Genomic DNA, 21,222 nt, shown 5'->3' on the forward strand with positions numbered 1-21,222 from the left:
GGTCATACTGCTAATGTACAATTCCAGTGCTGGCAGCTACAAGCAAACACATGAGACAGATGGGCATTTTCCTTACAATGAATGACAGTTGGCTCTGATAACAAACCATCAGCCAATGCTGAAATCACTGAGGAGAGAACAAATCTCCCAGAACACAAACAGGCTCTGTTGTCAGGCCAGGAAAGTTGGTTTGGAACTTTCCAGCTGATGCTTTTTCATCTCCCTTCATTTATGGTTCCAGGTCCCAGCTGACAGTACTAGAGGATTTACCAACTTAAAAGAGCTTAGCCACAGATGCACAGCAACAGCACAATGCTAACAGCAGGCTCCTGGCTTTTACTTTCTGCTGTGCTAACTTCCTGCCATGTGGACTTGGAAGTGTCATTTCACCCATCCAGTCTGTAGAAAGGAGATATCAACATCCAGACTGTGCCAGAGCAGTCTGCGTTACAGATTGCATCAGCCCCCTTACAGGGCTGCAGAATGACCAGCACAGGCACACAGCTAGGCTGTGGTCCCACCATGGTAATGTCCTGGCTTGAAGATGTTCCTGTCTGCTTCCTCCCTCTCATCCCCAGCTCCATTTGGGGTACTTCTCCTTTAGCTGGTCTCGTGTAACTGTCTGTGTCACCATATCTAAAATCAATCTTGAAATGATCTGGGTTAAAAAAAAGTATCCTCTCTCATGTATTCCCAGCCAAATCATTTCATTAATGTTTCCTTAAGTTGTGTAAAGTACAACCAGTCCAGCTAGGCACACCTGTGAGAGAGAAGGCAGAGGTTAAGGAGCAAGAGAGCTCTTGAAGAGGATTGAAAACCACCATTTCCAAAAGCTGCTCCTGCTAAAACAGCTTCTGGTTGAAACATGCAGAAAGAAGGGACCATGCTGAGGCACTAAAAGGCAACAAAATATGCCCAAGATCAAGTAGCAGAGTTCAGAACGAGAATATTTTCTGCTTTTTGATTAAACCACCTCCCACCATACTGACCGTATTTTCAGAGAGAAACTGAGCTTTCATTCATCATTTTTACAGTGCTTCAAGATGATTCACTTAAACATGGAAAGTACTCCGCAACATTACTGCTCCTCTAAGTGAACCTGACAGCAGCTCCCTGCTGATGAGGTCTGCAGACCAAATGTCATGAACTTATTGTGGGTTCCATAACCCAATAGGGTTATTTAAAAAAAAAAATCAGATGTGACCTGCAATGGGACTAAGAACCAATACTACCCAGAGAACCCAGTTAAAGAAGTGTAACTGGAGACTGAGAAATTCACCTCATTCCATGGTTGGTCAGCTACAGGTAAGAAAGGCAATGGTGCAGAGCCTACAGCACCTGAAAGATTTCCTCAGCCCTAATTTGACTGCTCTGCTTCTAGCTGTAACTAGATCCTTCCAGCATGATGTGGCCATGTGGTGCTGGGGCAAGTGCTGCTCCACAGAGCAGTCACTGTGCACCACACCAGTGGGATCAGAGGGATGCAGGCAAAACAAGGAGGATATAAGAAGTTTTGTAGAACTACTTCTTAGGACTGCTCCTTTACTCTTTGCCTTTGGCTTAGGAGGAAGAGAAGAAACTGGGATATTGCCTCTTCCTCCAGTTCCTTCCCTCTGGCAGATATCTGGGCTACCAACAGGGCAACACTAATGCCCACTCAAGCAGTGCTCTCTGCTTTCACGCAGAGCTGCAGAAGGGGGGACTGACATGTTTTCTTCTGTGCCATCAAGGCACTTACTGGCATGTGAGTTGCGTGCCTGGGGCTGGTGTCTCTTTTCCCTGTTCTCCCAAGACAGATGATGTGCTTAGGCCAGCACTGGAAGGATGAATTCTTTCTGTAGGACCTTTTAAATCTCTGGTCCATCACACCTGAATCTCACAGAAGCAGAGGCACTAGGTGTGTGATGTACAACAGGAAATGCACCTGTTTTCCTTCATAGTTTCTATGGCACTCTTCATAGTTCTCAAGGCCCTTCCACATATTCCTGTCTCTTTCCAACTAATGAAAACATTTTTGTCCACTCCTTCCTGCTGGCACCTGCTTTCCAGACTTGGAGCCCTCTGCTATGGAATACTGTTATGGTACCCACCAGCCTGGTGTTACTCCAAATACATATCATCACTCTTTTCATGAAGCCTTCCTTGTTAGTCACGTCCTTTGCTTCCTTGTGCACAGTTGTGTTGTCACCTTGTCCAATTCATAGGATCCCCAGGTCCTTGCATGTCCTTATCCTCAGCACTTCCCTGCTTAAACAATTTCAGAAAGTGTATCATATATTGCAATACCTACAGGATTTCCACCTAGACCTCAACACCCCTTCCAAGTCATAATTACAACTGAAATTAAAGCTATCCAGTATGAGTGGGCTAAAGCTGCTGTAGTTATGAAGCTGAAAATCAGATCTTCGCTGATGAAACATTAATCCATTTGAATGAATCTTAAGTAATTAACTATGAATTACTAGGGAGGTAATTAACTTACCGGACAAAACGGCTTTGTAAAATGGTAACAGTCTCACACAACCACCAGAAAGGGGAGAAAAGTTTAGCTATCTTATTCTGTGATGCTCCATCAAAACATTGCTGTCAAAGGCTTGCTGAGCTCAGTATCTGCAGAAATGGGATTCAATCCTCAACTTTCAGCTCATTTCATTTGAGACAGAGGAAAAATCTGGCCTGGATGTCAGAGATCATAATTTAGGACCTAAAACATCTAGACAAAAAGTCTTCCAGTGCTGCAGTAAGAATCAGCTTGAGTTATAAATTAATATTCAGGCACATTACAGCCTCAAGTGAAAATGATGGAACATTGAGACATTTCCAGACAAAGGAAACTGGAGTTTCCCACCAACCAGTAAGTAGTTTGGCACTGCCATCAGATTTGTCTTCCTCCTGAAAATACAATCTTTACTATTAATTGTTATTACCATGGAAAAATAAATGGGCCAGGGTGATTCCCTCACACAAAACAACCTCTCTAATACTGGAACCACTGCCATTTCCATTTTTAGATCACTTATCATTTTTGTGTTTTTCAAAACATTCAGCCAGAGTGTTCCAGCACTGTCCCTTTCTTAAAGGCACAGCCTAAAACGGTCGCATAACATCATCTCAAATATTTCAACAAAGCCAACTAGGGAGACTGAATGTATTCACAGAAACTAAAGTCACTGTGGATATTAGAAGTGCAGAAACCACACTGAAACCACTGAAAGGCCCTAGGTGGGAAGCGTTTGGAAGCTGGAAGAGTAGTGGGAAGAAAGATTATATGCTGTATACTTTGCTACACATGCACTCAGGCTCCAGATATTAGTCAAACCTCCAATCTGCCTGGAGACAACTGGTTGTACGCTCTTATGGCTTGTGTCACTCTGTGTATTTCATTTCACATCAATGACAAAAATAGCCTACTCCATGAAAATGGCTGGCATACTATAACTTTCTCATCTGCTTCTTCATTGGGTTTTCATGCTCTAGAACAAAGGCACAAAGGCTGGGCTGGACAGCTGAAGGAAGCATTTAAGGCTCTGACACCACCTACTTCCCTTTGGATGATAAAGTTGCAGAAGCATTTCTGCTTGTCACTCTGTCTCTGTCTACATGGGAAGCTCCAGATGCACAGAATTTCTTTCAGATGACTCATTCCTGTGCAAAAGTCACAATCATCTCCTCTAAAACCTGAGCCCACTTTCAGAGCTCTAAGCATTCCAGAAAGGCCAAGCCAGTGTACAAGGCTGATGGCCTGGCATTTCACACACATCTGTGGATACTGGAAGCATGCAGGAACCATGTAATTCTTGGCAAAGCATATGGCAACAAACCACTCCACCAACACTTAGTCCTCCTTTTCCCATCAGCCTTATTTAGTGGAAAGACAGTGATAACTTCCCCAAATTGCTAGCTTCAAGCACTTTGCTAATTCCTGTTGGGCCTCTTCTTTGGCAAGAGGGAGGTGACAGGACTGCAGAGTCCAAAACCAGGACACAGAAAAAGCACTCCTTGTGGTCATCTTACCCAGAAAATGGGCTGAAGGAGCTTGGTCTCTTTAGCTTGGAGGAGACTGAGGGGTGACCTCACTAATGTTTATAAATATGTGCCAGGAGGATGGAGCCAGGCTCTTCTCTGTGATGTCTAATGACAGGACGAGGGGCAACGTGTGCAAGCTTGAACACAGGAGGTTCCATGTGAACATAAGGAAAAGCTTTTTCACTGTGAGAACAGGCTGCCCAGACAAGTTATGGAGTCTCCTTCTCTGGAGACATTCAAAACCTACCTGGATGCATTCCTGTGTGACCAGGTAATCCTGCTCTGACAGGAGGTTGGACTAGATGGTATTTTGAGGTCCTTTCCAACCCCTAACATTCTTTGATTCTGTGAAAATCCTGGTTAGAGAAGAGGCAGGAAGGCTTTACACAAGTACTTTCTCTCACTGCTTACACTGAGTTGGCAGAAAGACAGTATTTGCAAGTACCTTCACTCATTGCCTGTGCTGGTCTCCAGAGGGTGGTTAAAGACTCGTAGCAGCCATCTTGCCCTTATTAGTTTGCCAGTTCACTACATACAGGCAGCAAGTGAAAGCACTTGATGCTGTATGTCACACTACCTGAGTTCATGTCCTGCAGTGGTAGGGCAGAATCTACATCTTTTTTCAAAGGAATCATAGCACTTTGGATCTCTCAGCTGTCCTCAACTTTTATCAGTTGTTAATAAAAAAAAAAGAATAATTAAGAAGACATTTCAACAATTTATTACAGAAATAAAACGGGTTAGAAATTGGGTGTCAGAACTACTAATGGTTGCTGTCTTGACAGGTCTATGGTGTACAAAAGCCAAAGTCTAGATGAATATGCTTTTTGATGTTTAACCCCAAGCAAAGATGAGTTTTAAGCTCAACAGCCTAAAGACATGTCCATGTGGCTATCACAGATCCTAAAATGAGAGGCTCTGACAACAGTGTATTTACACTACAGGAGTTAAATGTACCTTCTCAGGAGAGACAACAGATCATTAAAAAGGGAACTGATTTCAGGTGACCCCATAGAGCATGTTACCTTTTCTTAATAAGTTCCAGGGCTGAACCTATGAATTCATCCTTCATTTTTTGTAGCTTAGCTCCATAGCTGGTTAAGTCTGTGGCTTCTAACAGCAGCGATGAACAGCAAGAGGACTGGGCTTCAGAAGCCAGCGACTGCCCTGCAAGGTGGGGGACATCATTTACTTGTCTTGTCTCTCCGTTCTGCTGCTCATGACTGAGGACCTCCTGCCCAGCTCTCTGTACTGCTACTGCCTGCAATGGTGATCGTGGAATAGGGCTAGAACAAATGGGGACCGGTGATCTATCTGGGCTGGAGATCTGGCATGTTTTGTCCTTCACCTCAGGGCTGCTCATCCTGAAACCATCCCATGTGGATGGATATTGGGAAAAGCCAGCAGAAGCATGATTTTCATGGAACACATCATCGTCATCCTCTGCTGTGACAGCAGCTTCATTCACGGCTTCAGCAGCATTGGTCCCCAAGGCTTCCGGACAGTTGTTCTTTCTGTTCTCCTCCTCCAGGGTCTGGTCTGCAGGCAGACTCTTACTTAAGTCATCTGTTGGCCCATTGCTGCTGGCAGATGCACTTGCCTCCTTGCTTCTCATTTGCTTGAATTCCTCAAAGGTGGGTATATAGAACCTCCCTTTGCAATGACCTTTCTTACTCTGTCCCAGTGTGGCTTTGACATCTCTTTCCCCACTACATTGTTCCAGCTTTTCTGCTGTTCTGGAGTTGGCCATCTCGAGGCTTTCTCCAGCATGCTGAAGGGGCAAATTTGGGGAGCTGTTCTGCCTTCGGAGATGCAGCCTCCTCTGAGCCTTGTGCTTGATGTCTTCTGGACTGATGGTCCTGTGTGCAAAATACAGTCTCTGCCTCCCTGTGAGGCTGTGCCTAAGAGCAGTGTGTTCCACCAAAACTGTGCAGCAGTTGGCAGCACAACCGTTCTTGTATTGCTGGCACATCTGGCATTCAGAAAACTCTTGGGCCATCAGGTTAGGCAAAGCCACTTGTGGACGCATTGGCTTACAGGGCTCTGCCACCTTACTACTGTGCAGCCTTAACTTCTCCTTCAACTCTTTTTTGGCATCCCCTTGTAGGGCTCTTTCATCTGCAGAAGGCAAGAGCCACTGAGGCGCTTTGGCAAAGGGAGGGAGGAGCACATTCTGTGCTGATCGAGGTGTCTGTTTAGTATGGAAAGAAAGGTTTCCCAGAGAGCCTGATGTGCTTTGTACTGAGGCCACATCCAGACTGCCTTCTGTGCACTGACTGGTGCCTCCATAGCGAAAGATGATCTCATTATCCAGGCTCCGGCAGTGAGAATACAGCCCAGAGTCAGCAGTTGCTGCCCAGTGAAGGTTCTCCACGCTCCGATACATTCGGGGTTCCACAGGACTGGCCAAAGGTGCCTTGCCTCTGTGGCAGGAGGCTAGAGTGTGGAAGTCTCCAGAAAAAATATGAGTGTCTAAGTTCTTTAGTGGATGCATGCTGCTAACTGAAAAATCCTTTAAGCCATGTTGTGCATAGAGCTGATTATTTTGGCAGCTCAAGATCACCCGGCAGTGTTCCTGTCTCTCATCAGCACTGATGTATGTCATAGCAAATGCACATGGAGGCTCTAAGTGGCGTCTAGGGGGAGAGGAGGGAGCTGGGGTGTCGCTTAGATGCCAGTCAATGTCCACAGACAGCAAATTGTGCTGCTGGGTATTCACATAAGAGAGGTCTCACATGGGTTGAGTCGCCATGAGTAGAAGACCTGTGAATGGAAGGAAAGATGAGTTACTGAAGCAGCCTGGTGATGACTTGCAGGATGCAACAGTAGGTCTGCTTCCAGGGAATGTAGAAGCCAAACACCTACAGCTTGGGTAGAAACAGAGCAGCACAACTATGAGATGAGGCATGAGGCAGGGAGTATTTTCTATCTCTAGTCAAGCCAACTCTGGTCTTGTATTATCCAACTGAATTTGGAGACGTTTACCCTACCTACCCTCAGCAACTCCCTCACAGTAACACTGCTCAACTCTAGTGATGAATGCTCTGAAGTGCTTGCTCCCGGCTGAGCTTACTCACATAGCAGCACTAAGGAGATGGGCAGTATACAAGAGATAATGAGGCTGTTTCTCTCAAGTGGGGTGCAGGCAACAATGTGTGGCTTAAGGAGGAGGTTGTGGGTGGGAAAGGATGGCAAGACACTGTGGTGTCCTGTAAGCTCAAATAGCGAGGAAGAAGAAAGCTGACCGGTGGTGGTTTTGTCCCTGAAAGTCATACCGCAGCCCCTTAGCTCTCTGATTTATCCTTCACAGGGAAGATGTGTATCATCTATTGACTGGTAGCCAAGCATTTCCAAGGTCCTTCTTGTTCAGACACACAGTTACCTCACAGACTTTTAAAAATGCACCCTCCTTAGCACAGGCCCAAATGATCACCCCCATAATAGCTCAGTGGAGATCCAGAAAGAAAAGGTGTGGTTTCCAAGGCTATTCCTACAGTCTGTGTTCAGTGTTGTAAGGCACAGGGAATCTAAATGACTAAAGCACATGTTCAGAGAAATGCAAGGAACTAAATCCCAAAACTTCAGTTTGGGCCAGCAGGATGAAAGCTAAGTGTCCCAGTTATGCTTGGAGGTGGCAAAAGCCTCCTTACATTGAATGGAGAGATTCCAAATTTCTCTTACGAATTTAGGCCTCACGGACTTGCCGGTAGTCACAAAAGATATCACTTTCTGCTACAGCCCTCTCCACTCCCTCCCTCGGCAACCAGAGGTAAAGGGAACAAGTGAGTGCCAGTTTAAGACTGGTCAGGGGATACAGGGCTAGCCTGAGATTTGTAAGGGCAACACAGAGCTGGGATGGTGGGGCATCAGTACCTAGTAACAAGCCAGGCAAGAACCAGCAGGTTGAACACCCAGGAAGAAGTCATGGTAAAGCAAGACAGGAACATGTAAGTTACAGCCCACACTGTTTGCTATGTAATACAGCTGGGTTCTCCATGTGCTACCAACCATTCAGACAGCACAGCCACCTTGACCTGGAGGGGAATGAAGAGGCTTGTTACTCCCTGAAGACTAAGACACTGCAGGCATCTAACCATGTGAAGCACCAATAGACATCTTCTATCTGAGGAGAAGTCTAAGACAGCATATTGCCTGGAAGCCAATCTTAGAATTGTGCTGGTAGTTTGATTCACCACTTGCTTAGAGTGGTTCAAATTAGCACTTTCCCTGCACCAATGAAACTATCTCTAATCTAATCCCAGAGAATCAAGGCATGTCGGCTCTTGTGGATCACTGATGGATGGAGAACATAATTCCCATCCTTCATAATTGCTAAAAACAAAAATTAAAACTAGCTCTCAAAGTGTGGCTGTTCCCCAAGATGTCATAGGCACTTCTCACCCAATCTTCTCATGGTGGGGCTGGAGCTCCCCCTTCTTTGTGGCTCTGGAGGAGCCCGCAGGTGACAGCAGAGAAACGTGAGGATCAGGACTTTCTGTGATCATAGGTTATAACATGATCTGTCAAGAAAGAGAGAATGAGAGGATGTGAGAACCAGTCACTGAGCAGGGAACAGGGCTCCTGGTAGTGCTGAACGGCTCCTGTGAGAAAGTGCTGTTAATGAGAGATGCCATGGCTTGTCAGGTTGGTCTGTGATGAGGTCACAGCTACAGGACTAAAAGCCATCACATAATTTCTGCACTCTGCTCTTAGACCAAGTAGGAAGAGCTCTGATGTAGTGGGAGTTGAGAGTAAAGCAGTCTGTGCCCAAGGCACAGCTACACACAGTAAGGCCTGAAGAGAAACTGAGGCTCCTGTGAGGCAGGCTCCTGGGCTACTCACTTGGCAAGCTCTGAATGCGTGTGAGAGCAAGGGAGCCAGAGAAGAAAGTGTAAGGGCAAGGGGAGAAGCAGTCATGAGAAAAGCAAGGAAGCAGAGGCAAGAAATGACAGGGTGGGATCTGTCTGTGGCTGTTGCCTTCACCAACAGACAAGGCAGCATTGAAAATACAATTGCCAGGTGTCCTGACAGTGTCTTCAGGTGGAAGTTCACTGCTGGCAGCCATGGCACTGCAGCCTCTTTGAGCTGCAGGACAGCTGCAATAACACCAGCAGTGTGGGTAGCTACTGTCCACTCTAGCCCTGCCTACTAACGTGTGGCACAGACCACACAGGTGTGCTTTGCTTCCCTCAGACGCACCAGTAGGAAAGGGTGCCCCTTTGCCCTGCAAGAGAGCAGAGGCCCATTTCCCCAGTGGGTGTGGTAGATGTCAGTGCTCTGCTCTAGAGAACTGTCAAGAAACAGGGACCTGCTGCTACTTTGTCAGGGCAGGATTTTCCAGAAGATGTGTATGGGACAGAAAAAGTCATTTTCATGGAAGGAGCAGCTGGGAGAAATCTCCCATGAGCAGTGCAGGACAAGGAGAGAGTGAGGGAGAAAGAGGCAGAGCTAGAGGCAGGTTTGCTACGTGGAGGGCCCAGAGAAAACAGAATAGCCAGAGCTGGTTGTGAGAGACAGCAGAAGACAGAGGCTTTCCAGAGGAGGCGGTGCAGAGTTTGGTGACACATAGGCAGGCCCCAAAAATGACTGGATTAAGCAGAGGAAGAGGAGACTTTTGGTTCCAAATATTTTATTTTAAGCTTTGTCACCCATCAGAGTTGAGTTTTCTTCCTCTAAAAAGTAATTTTTTGCACTAAGAAAATGCTTCAAACATGAAAAGACCTTTCAATACTTTCCTCAAAGCAAAGGTGCACATGGGATATAGCTCACAGGTTGGGTATGCGAGGTTCAGTGCCTTGGCTGGAATGAGAGGGAACCTCAGAAGTCACTGAATTCTGTTTTGTCTCACTCCTGCCAGGCAGCTGTGGAGATCTCATATCAGACAGGAGCACCTTTCTTCCCCATCACTCCACCCTTGAAAAGACCACCTCCTTCCTACTGAACTCTTCTAATCTTCCCCATTTTTCCCAAATCAGTACATGCTGCACACAGCATGTCAGGAAGCTAATTTTTCATTTCTTTGACCACTGAGGCATACTGCTACCCAAGTCACGACCTGTGAAGGGAGAATGGCTGTGCTGAGGCACAGCTTGCTTCCCTCATTGCCCAGAGGTGCTTGCAGCAGGAAGAAAACAGAGAACTCTTTGAAACATCAGATTATTCTGACCTAGCCTGTAGCCAAGAAATACCGAGCCCTTCTCCCTCCTTCCCATGTTCTTGTGCTCCATCCCTCATGGCACACAGAAACAGCATCACAGTTTCAGCTAAGATGCCTGTTTGTCAGGTCAGTGACACTGCAGTGACATGCACATGTCTACACACTCAGCTCCAAAGTAACATGGCCACAAGCACCTTCTAGGCACTCTGCTGGAGGAGAGCACAAGGTGGAGACAGAAAAAAGGAAATAAATCTGCATTAATGTACTTCTGGTTGATATGCTAAAGATGATCTTTCAGCATAACCTCGCAGGCTGACTGTACACAAAGCAAACGTAGCTGCAGTCTTACACAGTCACCATTAAAGAGACACTGGCAACTAGAGCAACACAAAAGAGTTTGACGTTTCACCACCTCAGAGCTGTAACTACAGCAGATGATCCCAGGTATAGAAACTGGATAATGTCATGGAAGCATGAGGCGACACAGAGAAGTAAATGCATCTCTCTCATAATTCACCCTCTTCACAGTTCCTAATTCACCCTTTCCTAAAGGTACAGAGCAGTCCTAAAGCACCCTGTGCTCTCTTCCAGTTAAACCAAGCAGTTATTTGCCAGTTCCTTGTTGCTCCTGATGTACATGTGCACTGTGGGTTGATGCTGCACTCCTTCATTTACCCATCTGAGAATTTCTAAGCAGTCGTGCCCACACTTCCCCAAAGCTAGGGCTTTATTCTAGCCTGGCAATCCTTCAGGCCAATGCTAACTTACTCCAGGCCAAATAATACAAAGGAGCTGAGTTGGCTGCCACTGTGGGAACAGTACATCACTGCTCTTCCATCACATTGTCTGTGTAACATGTGCCTGTTCTCTGAATCAGGGACTGAAAATCTTGGTTACAAGCCTTACGCCTTAAGTGAGCATAAGACTAAAGACATCATGTACTCAGCTTATTTTCTACCATGTGATTCTTTTTAATCAACTTCTCCTCCACTACTATGGTAAGTGCCTTCTTGGAGACTTGCCACTAAATTTCATTTTCCTGAAAAATCCCCCCAAAGAACTTATTTCTCAAGGATTAAAGCTTGAAGGATAAATTATTCCTTCCCATACACATAAGAAACGTTCTGCCTGACTGACCTTCCCAGCAAAGCACCAAAGTGTCAGGAGGATGAAGTAAGCAGGCACATGATAAGTTGTTCAGTGCTGGTAAAAAGAACTATGGAGAGGACTAGTCATGTCTAAGGACTCCAGGGGCATCAGGACCACAGAGCCTCAGAAGACCTCAGGAAAAGAGGCTATCACATCTGGCAGGGATGAGTAGGTTTGTCAGTGTGCTTTGCAGAGTTCACTGCAGCAAGGTTTGCTCAATAGACTTGTCAAACAGGGAAGCTTGTCCCATGAAATGGTGGACAGCAGCTTGCTATTGTCTGGCTTCTCCTGCCTTGACAAGAGAGACCAGCTGAGTGTGGTACACTTTCTACTTCCCACATTTACATCTCAGTCAAAAGTAAATTAACTTCTGAGTCTTGGCCATCACATCAAACTCCTGTTTCCAGGTGAGAGGAGTAACCAGAATCACCTTACTCCATCTTGTAATAAGAGATGAAATAAACCTTCAGGTCTTACTCTAATTTCTCTGCACTGTGTTTTCTAAATTTCACCACTGAACAGAGGTTGGTTTATTCAGGAATACAGTCTCCCTTTTATTTCAGAGATCTAAAAACTTACAGGCAAGTTAAAAGCAGATTTCAAAAAGCTGTACAAAGGATTTCAGCAAGCTATGATACTGCTGTGAGTTTTTTGCAATGTGATACAGCAAACCTCATTGAAACAGCGTGATCTGTCTATTGCCATGTAATGCACATCACTTCAGCTGCTTAGCAGAACACCATCAATCTCAAGGGAAAGAATGCCAGATACATCTAGGGGTTTTTTCAAGTTAAAGGTTAACACAAAAAATAAAGGTTCCTTGGCTGTATTTGCTTTCATAGCTGTTCACTCAGCCAGAGCTACGCTGCAGGAACTAGTTGCAGTAGGATGATTATGTGACTGCAGCTACATTTCTTGGGGTTTTTTGCCTGTTCCTACCTTATATAGTGTCTGTTAATTGCAGCAGGAGAGGTACAGCCACCCTAGTTACCTAAACCAGTGTAATTTCTTGGGCTTCCTTTCCTTCCTAGAATGCACAGCTGAGTGTGACTTTCCTTGGGTTTAGTTTTGTCACTGCTTTCACTGCCTGCTCCATGGCACAAATCAGGATTGCTAAGAACAGAACAACTGCCATCTTGGCTTCAAAACTAGGCAATATGGAGAAAACCATGACCGTTATAGTCAGCTCACTGTATTTATAGCCCTTGCGTTCTCATCTTAATCATATGCATGGACCATGTAATCTCAGAGACAGCCTGGTATGGGAAACAATGTCTCTCTTGAGCCTCTGAAGATGCAGCGCAGTCCAGAGTCAAAGATGTTCTTGCTAAGAACACAGGCAGCATTACATTTCTGCTGTGCAGTGAGCTGCTTGCCTTGTCACATGATATTGTCTAACCATTTTCCTCCTTTCACATCACTTTATTCTTTCCTTTGTGTTCCCACTTCCCCAACTCTTCCTGTATCCCACTGCATTCAGCACAGCCCATCTGTGGCTGCTGCTTAACTGGTACCACTTCTGAAGCACCATCACCACTATTATTACCTCCATGGTCATGGTCATGCTCAGAGCTGGCTGATCAGAGCAGCCCAAAGGTATACACATGCCTGCCAGATGTGCTGGAGAAGTATCTGTCAACACTGTCTGTTGATCCTCATAGAACATTCTGCCATGGTACATACAGCTCCACCAGGGAGAGTGTATGAATCACCATAACTTAATGTGAACTTCTGTTTTGGCTCCTGAATAGTCTCAAGATACTGGAAAAGGTAATTTCAAGGTTTTATGGAATCACTTGAGGTTTTAAGCATTCTTGGCTCTCTTTCTGTGGGGCTTTTAAGCTGTTTGGGAACTTGGCCTTACTGACTTAAAAGGTTTCACCTGAGAAGCCCTACTGCTCCACAAATCTGTGCACTTGGCAGCAGTGCCTTTGATGAATTTTTTCTGGCTGCTCTCTAACTCTGTACAGCTTCTCCTTCTTCTGTCACAGCACAGTTTTCTCCTTGGATTCTTCCTTCAGAAAGGCTGTGAGGATATGTCTAGCCTACTTCCAAGAGCAGACATTCCAGCATTGTGGCTTCAAGTAGCATACTTCCAAGATAACCTGTGTTCCCTCTTGATTCCTTGCTTTGGGAAAGGGTATCATTTGTTTCACCAGTGCACCACTCAATTTCTTGGACAATATTCCAAAATTCCTGCTGACAATGAGGCTGAAGTAATGGAACTTGAGAAGATTAGCATTCACCTCACCAGCAAGGAAGGCTGAGTGTTTTGGTCACTATTACAAATGCCCCTGGCGACACCAGTGCTACCCCTGCTCAGTAGCACTGGCTGTCAGTTGCCTCAAGAGAAGGCATCACCCCATCACCTGCCAAGCTTTCATCGGGTCAACACCCTTGTTTGCCACAAAGTTCCTTTGGATGACTCCTCAGGAGGCAGAAAGTCCTGTTTGCAATACAATCCCCTCCTGGGACAGATCACCTACAGCACCTATGAACCTCCAGGGTACATCTGATCAATAGATCCTGCACTTGTCTGTGACACTGTGAGTCACCCCACTCACATATGGGGCTATAACCAAGCACAGTGCTTAGGATTGCTTTAGTTGATTTTCAGGACTCAGATGGTTTCCCTTGTCCTACACAGCATAAACCAAGCCCTCCCATGCCTTCAGGTAATGCAGATCTTGCCCACCACCCACCTTGGCCTTAGCATACACACAGAGCAAGTGAAATTAGCCTCATGAGGAACAGACAGGAGTTGAGCACAACCTCCAACCCTGCTCCACACACCCTGGCTTAAACACATGCAGTTTTTGGAGGCAAACCTGAGCCAGGAAAACCTATCCAGCCTCCTGTGAGATCTGTGAAGTATAAAGTGATATGTGAGCCCACTTTACAGCCTGGTACTTCCAGTCCTCGTTCAAATTCCTACTCTGCATAGATACAGTATCAGCACTAACTGCAGAAAATGGTTGCCATATGATTACAAGTTAATTTATTATTCCTCAGGGGGTTGGTGATGGCAGAAAAAGTCAAGGCTGTGACTTGAAGCTCAGTCTTAGCAAAGGGTCCAACATCAATCATAATTTCCCACTGCCAGCTCCAGGGTATTCTCCTCTGGCTTCCATGTGACAGAGGTGCACCCCCAGCAGAACCCCACCAACACTCAATTGCTTGACAGGCCGTTGTGAGGCAGCCCAGTACTGACAGCCTAGAGGCCCACTGCCAGCAGTGATCAGCAGCAGATAATTTTGGAGACAGCAGTCACAGATAAAGCATGTCTGCAGGCAGCTGATGAGGTGAGGAACATTATCTCAGATCATTTAAAACCATCTTGATCCTCTTGCATGTGTTTTATGAAGGCAGAGGGGACAGTGCAAAAAATGCAGGGGGCACATTGGGTTAGGTGAACACGAAAACTGAGAGAGGAGTAGCAGGAGAGCAGAAGGGTCCCTTCTCCTTGTAGCCTGTGATAAGGATCAAGAGCCTTCACTGAGGCACTCAGCTGAGTGCTGTCTTCCAGCATGCAGAGGACTGGCTTTTCAACTCACAATTTTGACTCATCCTCTAGCAGGAAAGAGGTAAAAAGCAAAGTCACCATAAATGGTGGGGGGAGGATCAGCCTTTTTTTTTTTACATCATAATTTAACCCCTGATTTAATCTCATAATGTTCAGGGCCTGAGTCATGATGTTGGATTTCTTCAAGGTCAAAATACTCCTGACTGGACTAGCAATATGTATCACAGTATCACAGTATAACTAAGGTTGGAAACTACCTCGAGGATCATCGAGTCCAACCTATCAACACAGACCCCATGACTAGACCATGGCACCAAGTGCCACGTCCAATCCCCTCTTGAACGCTTCCAGGGACGGTGACTCCACCACCTCCCTGGGCAGCACATTCCAATGACGAATGACTCGCTCGGTGAAGAACTTCCTCCTCACCTTGAGTCTAAACCTCCCCTGGCGCAGCTTGAGACTGTGTCCCCTTGTTCTGGTGCTGGTTGCCTGGGAGAAGAGACCAACCCCTTCCTGGCTACAACCACCTTTCAGGTAGTTGTAGAGGGCAATGAGGTCACCCCTGAGCCTCCTCTTCTCCAGGCTAAACAATCCCAGCTCCCTCAGCCTCTCCTCATAGGGCTTGTGTTCAAGGCCTCTCCCCAGCCTTGTTGCCCTTCTCTGGACATGCTCAAGTGTTCCGATGTCCTTCTTAAACTGAGGGGCCCAGAACTGGATACAGTACTCAAGGTGCAGCCAAAAGGGAAGACAGAAACACAGCTTTTTACATTTCCTCCACCAATCCCTGGAAGACAAGAGAAAACCAGTGCTGTACAGTTGGATTCATCAAGGTTGCTGAAAGGATTCCTAATTCCTTTTTCTAAGATTGCTCTGAGAGGCTCAGCCCAATCCTTAAAATGCATAGGGCACAGGAAAGAAATCACACTTTCATTCTAAGAAGAAGGTGTACACCACATGTTTTGTCTCCCTTCCTTGCACCAGGAAGATGTATTTTGCAGCACAGCCATACACCTCAAACTGAGTACAGTAGTGTCTTACTGCATTGGTCTTTCCAACAAGGGAGTATGAACACTTTCATCTCACTAGTGGGGGAAAAAAACACAACCCCACTTTACTTTAATGATCTCTGTTCATTAACTTTGCACTGGAAACTAGTCCAGCACTCCCCCAAAGCCACTGGAAGGTGGATAAGCAGAGTCTTCCAAGCCAGCAAAGCACACCTCATCTATGAGCTCAGAGTGGGGCCTGGGGGAGGGAGAAACTGTTAGGAAGGTGAGGGAGATGCATGATCTCATCCCACACATTGTGTGGTCACATCCCAAAGCTGTCAGGTACTTTGGCATATTGCTGGTGGAGGCAGGTTTGGCATGAGGAACCGCAGATGGCAGTAGTGTCAGCAGTCCTGGCTGGGGTGTGGATGGCCAGCAGCAGTGGAGCTACTTAGGAAAGCTTCTAGAGAAAACCTGGGACAACTGTAGTCATCAGCTGTCTCAGCCTGGAAATTTGTCCTCAGAAGGTCCAGCAGTGCATACTGCCAAGGCAGTGAGAGTCCTGACAGGGAGCTGGCGCAGCTGGCCAGGCTCTGCCTCTGTCTCAGCCCTGAGTAACATCATAAGCTTTTCCCTACCTACCTAGGAGAATTTATTTTCCCCACCCAACTCCCCCACATTTTCAAATCCTCAATTCCCCCGACAGGCCTCTCTATAAACAGGCCCCTCCTTTTCAGATGCTGATGCTCTTTTCAGTTGATTAGACCTTGGGCCAGACCACAAGCTAGGTGTAAATCATTATAGTTTGTCAAAGCTTATTTACACCCGCTGAGAATTTCTCTTCCTTCACCATTTAGCAGAATTATATGACATGTCTTTTATCTCTCCTCACAGTTTAGCCTGCTGCTCCCCTCTCCTGGCCCCTAAGCCTCCTGCATTACTCTGAACTCCCTGTAGGTCTGCAGTATAAGTTGCTTATTTGCAATGTAAAGTGTCTCTCAGTGCCACAGCCCCGTGCAAACGAACCCAGGAGAGGGAGGTTGATTCTTTCTTGCGCATCACATCCAGACCCGTCTTTTCCTGTCACCAGCTCCCTACAACGCACACAGCTCGCTAAGGGAAGAAATATGTCCTCTATTGCCGCTACACAATGCGGGACTCTCTGGGGAGATACAGGGAAGGGAGAGGAGGGGACTGATTCCGTGGAGACCCTGAGCTCTCGCCTTTCTCCTTGAAGCTGATGGCAATGGCTCTTCACCCAGCTCAGCACTGTGTAGATTCTGACTGTCAATAGGCAGGATACCATTAATGACTTTTTGTTGCCATGGTGATATTGATGGATAGTCCCTGGGGGTGGTGGGAATTCAGGGAAAGCTAGCAAAAAGTGGGTCAAAAAAATCCCCCAGGAAAAAGTGAGTTTGCCTACAAATGGGCAGTTGCATGACATCCTAGACAAATCAGTGGCACTTCACACTTCCTGACTCATCCTCCCTCTTACAAGAGCAGCATGGTGCTCTTCAGAGCCAGTGCAAGCACTCCTGCTCGCAGCATGGCTCTGGTGCATAGGCGAACTGCTGCAAGCAGATTTCATTACCAGGCATTATTTTTGCAGCTTCACCCTGGCCATTCATTTCAAACACGTAGCAAAAATTCTGGCTCCAGTGAAATCACCTGGACCCAAGCCAGAGGGCACAAAGCCAGGATTTTCCCCATCTCTCAAGATGTCTTATCACAATTTAATTCAGCTGCCATGACAGCCACTGGGAACACCCTGCCTCTCCAGAGCTCTTTCAAGCATGAAAAAGATGCTGTTACATGAGGTTTTTTTTCCTCTATTTTCCCATCATGAGGCTCAGCACCATGCACTCTCTGAAGGTGGTGTTGTGGGCTCTCTCACAGTTTCCTACTCTTCAACATGCAGTTTACAGTCATTCTTTACCCTTCATCCCAGCTGAGTAATGACTGCTGACAAGGACAGGTTGCATTCCAGGCATAATTGGGCCCTATGACCTTGCACAAGTGTTCCAGCTGTTTGGGGCCAAGTGATAAAGTCACGGTGGAACTCCCTCTGTACATGCTATTTATCTAAGCCCACCAAAGAGTGTATGAACTACAAGATGCCTTGTTTGGGGGAGAATTTTAGTATGATGAGTAAATTTCAGAGTATGCTTTTTGTCCCAGTAGAAACTCTTATATTTTCTGCTGCATTAGTTACTCTACACACATAAAAACTCACCAAAGAACTTTCTACTCCAAACAGGAGCACTGCTTGAGGCATGTATCACTTCAACATCTGATGGCCGCTCTTATTCCATAAAGCTGTTACTGGTTTGGATCTGTTATTATGGAAGAAATAAATCCCCAGAGGAGCAGTATCTATAGCAGTATCGTTATGCAGTTTTGCCAGTAAATGTCCCAGTGTAGATCAGGTCCAATTGATGTGTCAGCTTTTCCATTACTAGTGAGTTCAGATCCTTTGCCTCCAGGTGAACTCAGGAACTGGAGACAAAATTACCCTGCCCTTTTGTTTTGCATCTTTTGATAAACATAGTTTTCATGGACTGTGGTCTCAAAGCACTTCACATCAGGAGCAGATTCCCAGAACAAAACTCTGTTAGTTTCTTCCACATTACATGCAGCAACTCATCAGAGGCTCTATTTCGTATAGCAACCTCTTGATCAAACTGTTGGCATCTTTTATTTCCTCGTGTTTCATATGCCTGAATGCTCCTGTAAGTTATTTTTCCCAGATGAGTATCAGAGGCAAAGGCTGCTCTTTCAGGTTGGATTTGCACCTTTCCCTCCATTTCAATTAGCTATGACAATCATGGGGTTGGTTGGTTGTGTTTTCATATAGCTCATTCTGCCTGCCTATATTAGAACTTGAGTAACATCAGTTACTGGACAAAAGTCCACTTGGTATCTTCTTTGTAGGAAACACTGCTTGCAACTAGCATGCCCAATTACTCAACTTGACCTCCTGCTGACCAGGGTGGAGAGCATAGAATCAGCAGCAGCACCCTACCTTTTCCATAGCTAGGAGTGTGGGGATGTGGAGGCTGTGAGTGCTATGCATGGAAGAAATGAGGTATCACCACAATCAGGTTGGGCCAGACAGGGGCAGGAACTGGTTTATTGCACTGGAAGACAGAGGAGGCAACAGGAACATAATAGCTCCTTGAAATAGGATCTTTGTCTGTGGGGAACTGTTGTTCTACTGTCTACAGAGCTATTATTTTTGTGCTAATGACTCTGTGACTGCAGAGACATGGCAGGTGGAGAATTGCCCAGAGCAGCTCGGGGATGCACAGAAGCGGCCAGTTTGGACTGGGCTGGAGCTCTGCATTCCTCCACTTAGAGACACCAGGGTAAAAGCCTTTAGGCACAAATCCCAGCACACTGAGAAAAACACATATTCCAGAGGGCAATTTTCCAAATGTGGTCTGCCCTAAATTACTGGTCACCAAAGGCTTCTCAAAGTAGACCCTTTATAGCAAGGTATTTAACTTTAAATGGTATCAGATGCATTCAAGATCAGAGAATTACTTGGGGCTGTCTTTGGGGCTCTCTTTGACCCAACCAGGCATTAAATTCCAGGTGACCTTATAGGAACAGGATTTGGAGAGATCAGACTGGAGGGGCCTCACCTGCCTGCACACACATCATGTCATTTGTGATTTACTGGCAATGCTTTTAAAGTCACCATTAAGTAATAAATTCCAATGCTGGTCAATACCAACGTATATGCTTTTGGATGCTCCTAATAACATCTATATATTTTAAATCCTCAATATTACCAAAGGACTTGTTCTTTTTGGTGCTCCACCAGTTCAGTTGAAGTTTTACACAGAGAGAGTGATTGCCCATTGGAATGGACTGCCCGGGGAGGTGGTGGAGTCGCCGTCACTGGAGGTGTTCAGGAGGAGACTGGACAGGGTGCTTGGTTACATGGGTTAGTTGATTAGGTGGTGTTGGATGATAGGTTGGACGGGATGATCTTGAAGGTCTCTTCCAACCTGGTCTATTCTATTCTATTCTATTCTATTCTATTCTATTCTATTCTATTCTATTCACTCTACTGTGAAAGGTAATGGACAGGAGGCAGGGTATATCACTTTGTTTAGAGCCAGCTGTGAGAAGATAGTTTCATAGTTTCATAGTTTCATAGTTTCATTCAGGGTTGGAAGGGACCACAAGGATCATCTAGTTCCAACCCCCATGCCATGGGCAGGGACACCCCACACTAGATCAGGCTGGCCAGAGCCTCATCCAGCCTGCTCTTAAACACCCCCAGGGATGGGGCCTCGACCACCTCCCTGGACAACCCATTCCAGGGTTTCACCACTCTCATGGTGAAGAACCTCCTCCTCACATCCAGCCTGAATCTCCCCACCTCCAGCTTCATTCCATTCCCCCTAGTCCTATCACTACCTGAGATCCTGAGAAGTCCTTCCCCAGCCTTCCTGTAGGCCCCCTTCAGATACTGGAAGGCGACAATTAGGTCACCTCGGAGCCTTCTCTTCTCCAGACTGAACAGCCCCAACTCCTTCAGTCTGTCCTCATAGGAGAGGTGCTCCAGCCCTCTGATCATCCTCGTGGCCCTTCTCTGGACACGTTCCAGCACCTCCACATCCCTCTTGTAATAGGGGCTCCAGAACTGGACACAGTACTCCAGGTGGGGTCTCACCAGGGCTGAGTAGAGGGGGAGGATCACCTCCCTCGACCTGCTAGCCACACTTCTCCTGATGCAGCCCAGGATCTGATTGGCTTTCCGGGCTGCAAGTGCACACTGAGAGCTCATGTTGAGCTTTTTGTCCACCAGCACCCCCAAGTCTCTCTCCTCAGGGCTACCCTCCAGCCAGTCACTGCCCAGCCTGTATTTGTGCCTGGGATTGCCTCGACCCAGATGCAGGACCCTGCACTTGCTCTTATTGAACTTCATGAGGTTGGCTTGTGCCCACCTCTCCAGCCTGTCAAGGTCCCTCTGGATGGCCTCCCTTCCCTCCAGCGTGTCTGCTGCACCACACAGCTTGGTGTCATCAGCAAACTTGCTGAGGGTGCACTCAATGCCACTGTCCATGTCCCCCACAAAGATGTTGAATAAGACAGGTCCCAGGACTGATCCCTGAGGGACAAATGGTTTTGTTTATTCAAACACACTGGGTACTTGGTGCAAGTAAGCTACATTCTCTTGCACTGCAGATTAACCACTGCACAAGTAAGATTATAAACTAAAGAAAGAATCAACACTGCTCTTCTGCAGTAAGTAAGGGAGGACAGTAAAACAGATCCCCTCTCCCTGTGCTGTGGATTCCAGATATTAGTTACATCACATAGTCCCATGACTTCAAGTGTGAAGAAGACTCACTCTGGCT

The 21,222-nt window shown here is 46.4% G+C and overlaps 1 protein-coding gene across 1 annotated transcript in view; it reads right to left on the minus strand.

Moving 5' to 3' along the window:
* The window catches only part of LOC137441447 (uncharacterized), a 47,439-nt gene that overhangs the window by 6,297 nt on the left and 19,920 nt on the right, over positions 1-21,222 (minus strand). The window contains exons 2-3 of the mRNA XM_068138981.1: positions 8,428-8,546; positions 5,052-6,789 (exon numbers count right to left, since the gene is read on the minus strand). Of these exons, the coding sequence (XP_067995082.1) occupies positions 5,052-6,631 (1,580 nt within the window). The 5' untranslated portion in view covers positions 6,632-6,789; positions 8,428-8,546. The remainder of the gene's footprint in view (positions 1-5,051; positions 6,790-8,427; positions 8,547-21,222) is intronic.

Source organism: Melanerpes formicivorus, unplaced genomic scaffold, assembly GCF_026170545.1.
Source record: "Melanerpes formicivorus ecotype bairdi unplaced genomic scaffold, bMelFor1.0.p_v2 SCAF_5, whole genome shotgun sequence".
NCBI classification, from domain to species: domain Eukaryota; kingdom Metazoa; phylum Chordata; class Aves; order Piciformes; family Picidae; genus Melanerpes; species Melanerpes formicivorus.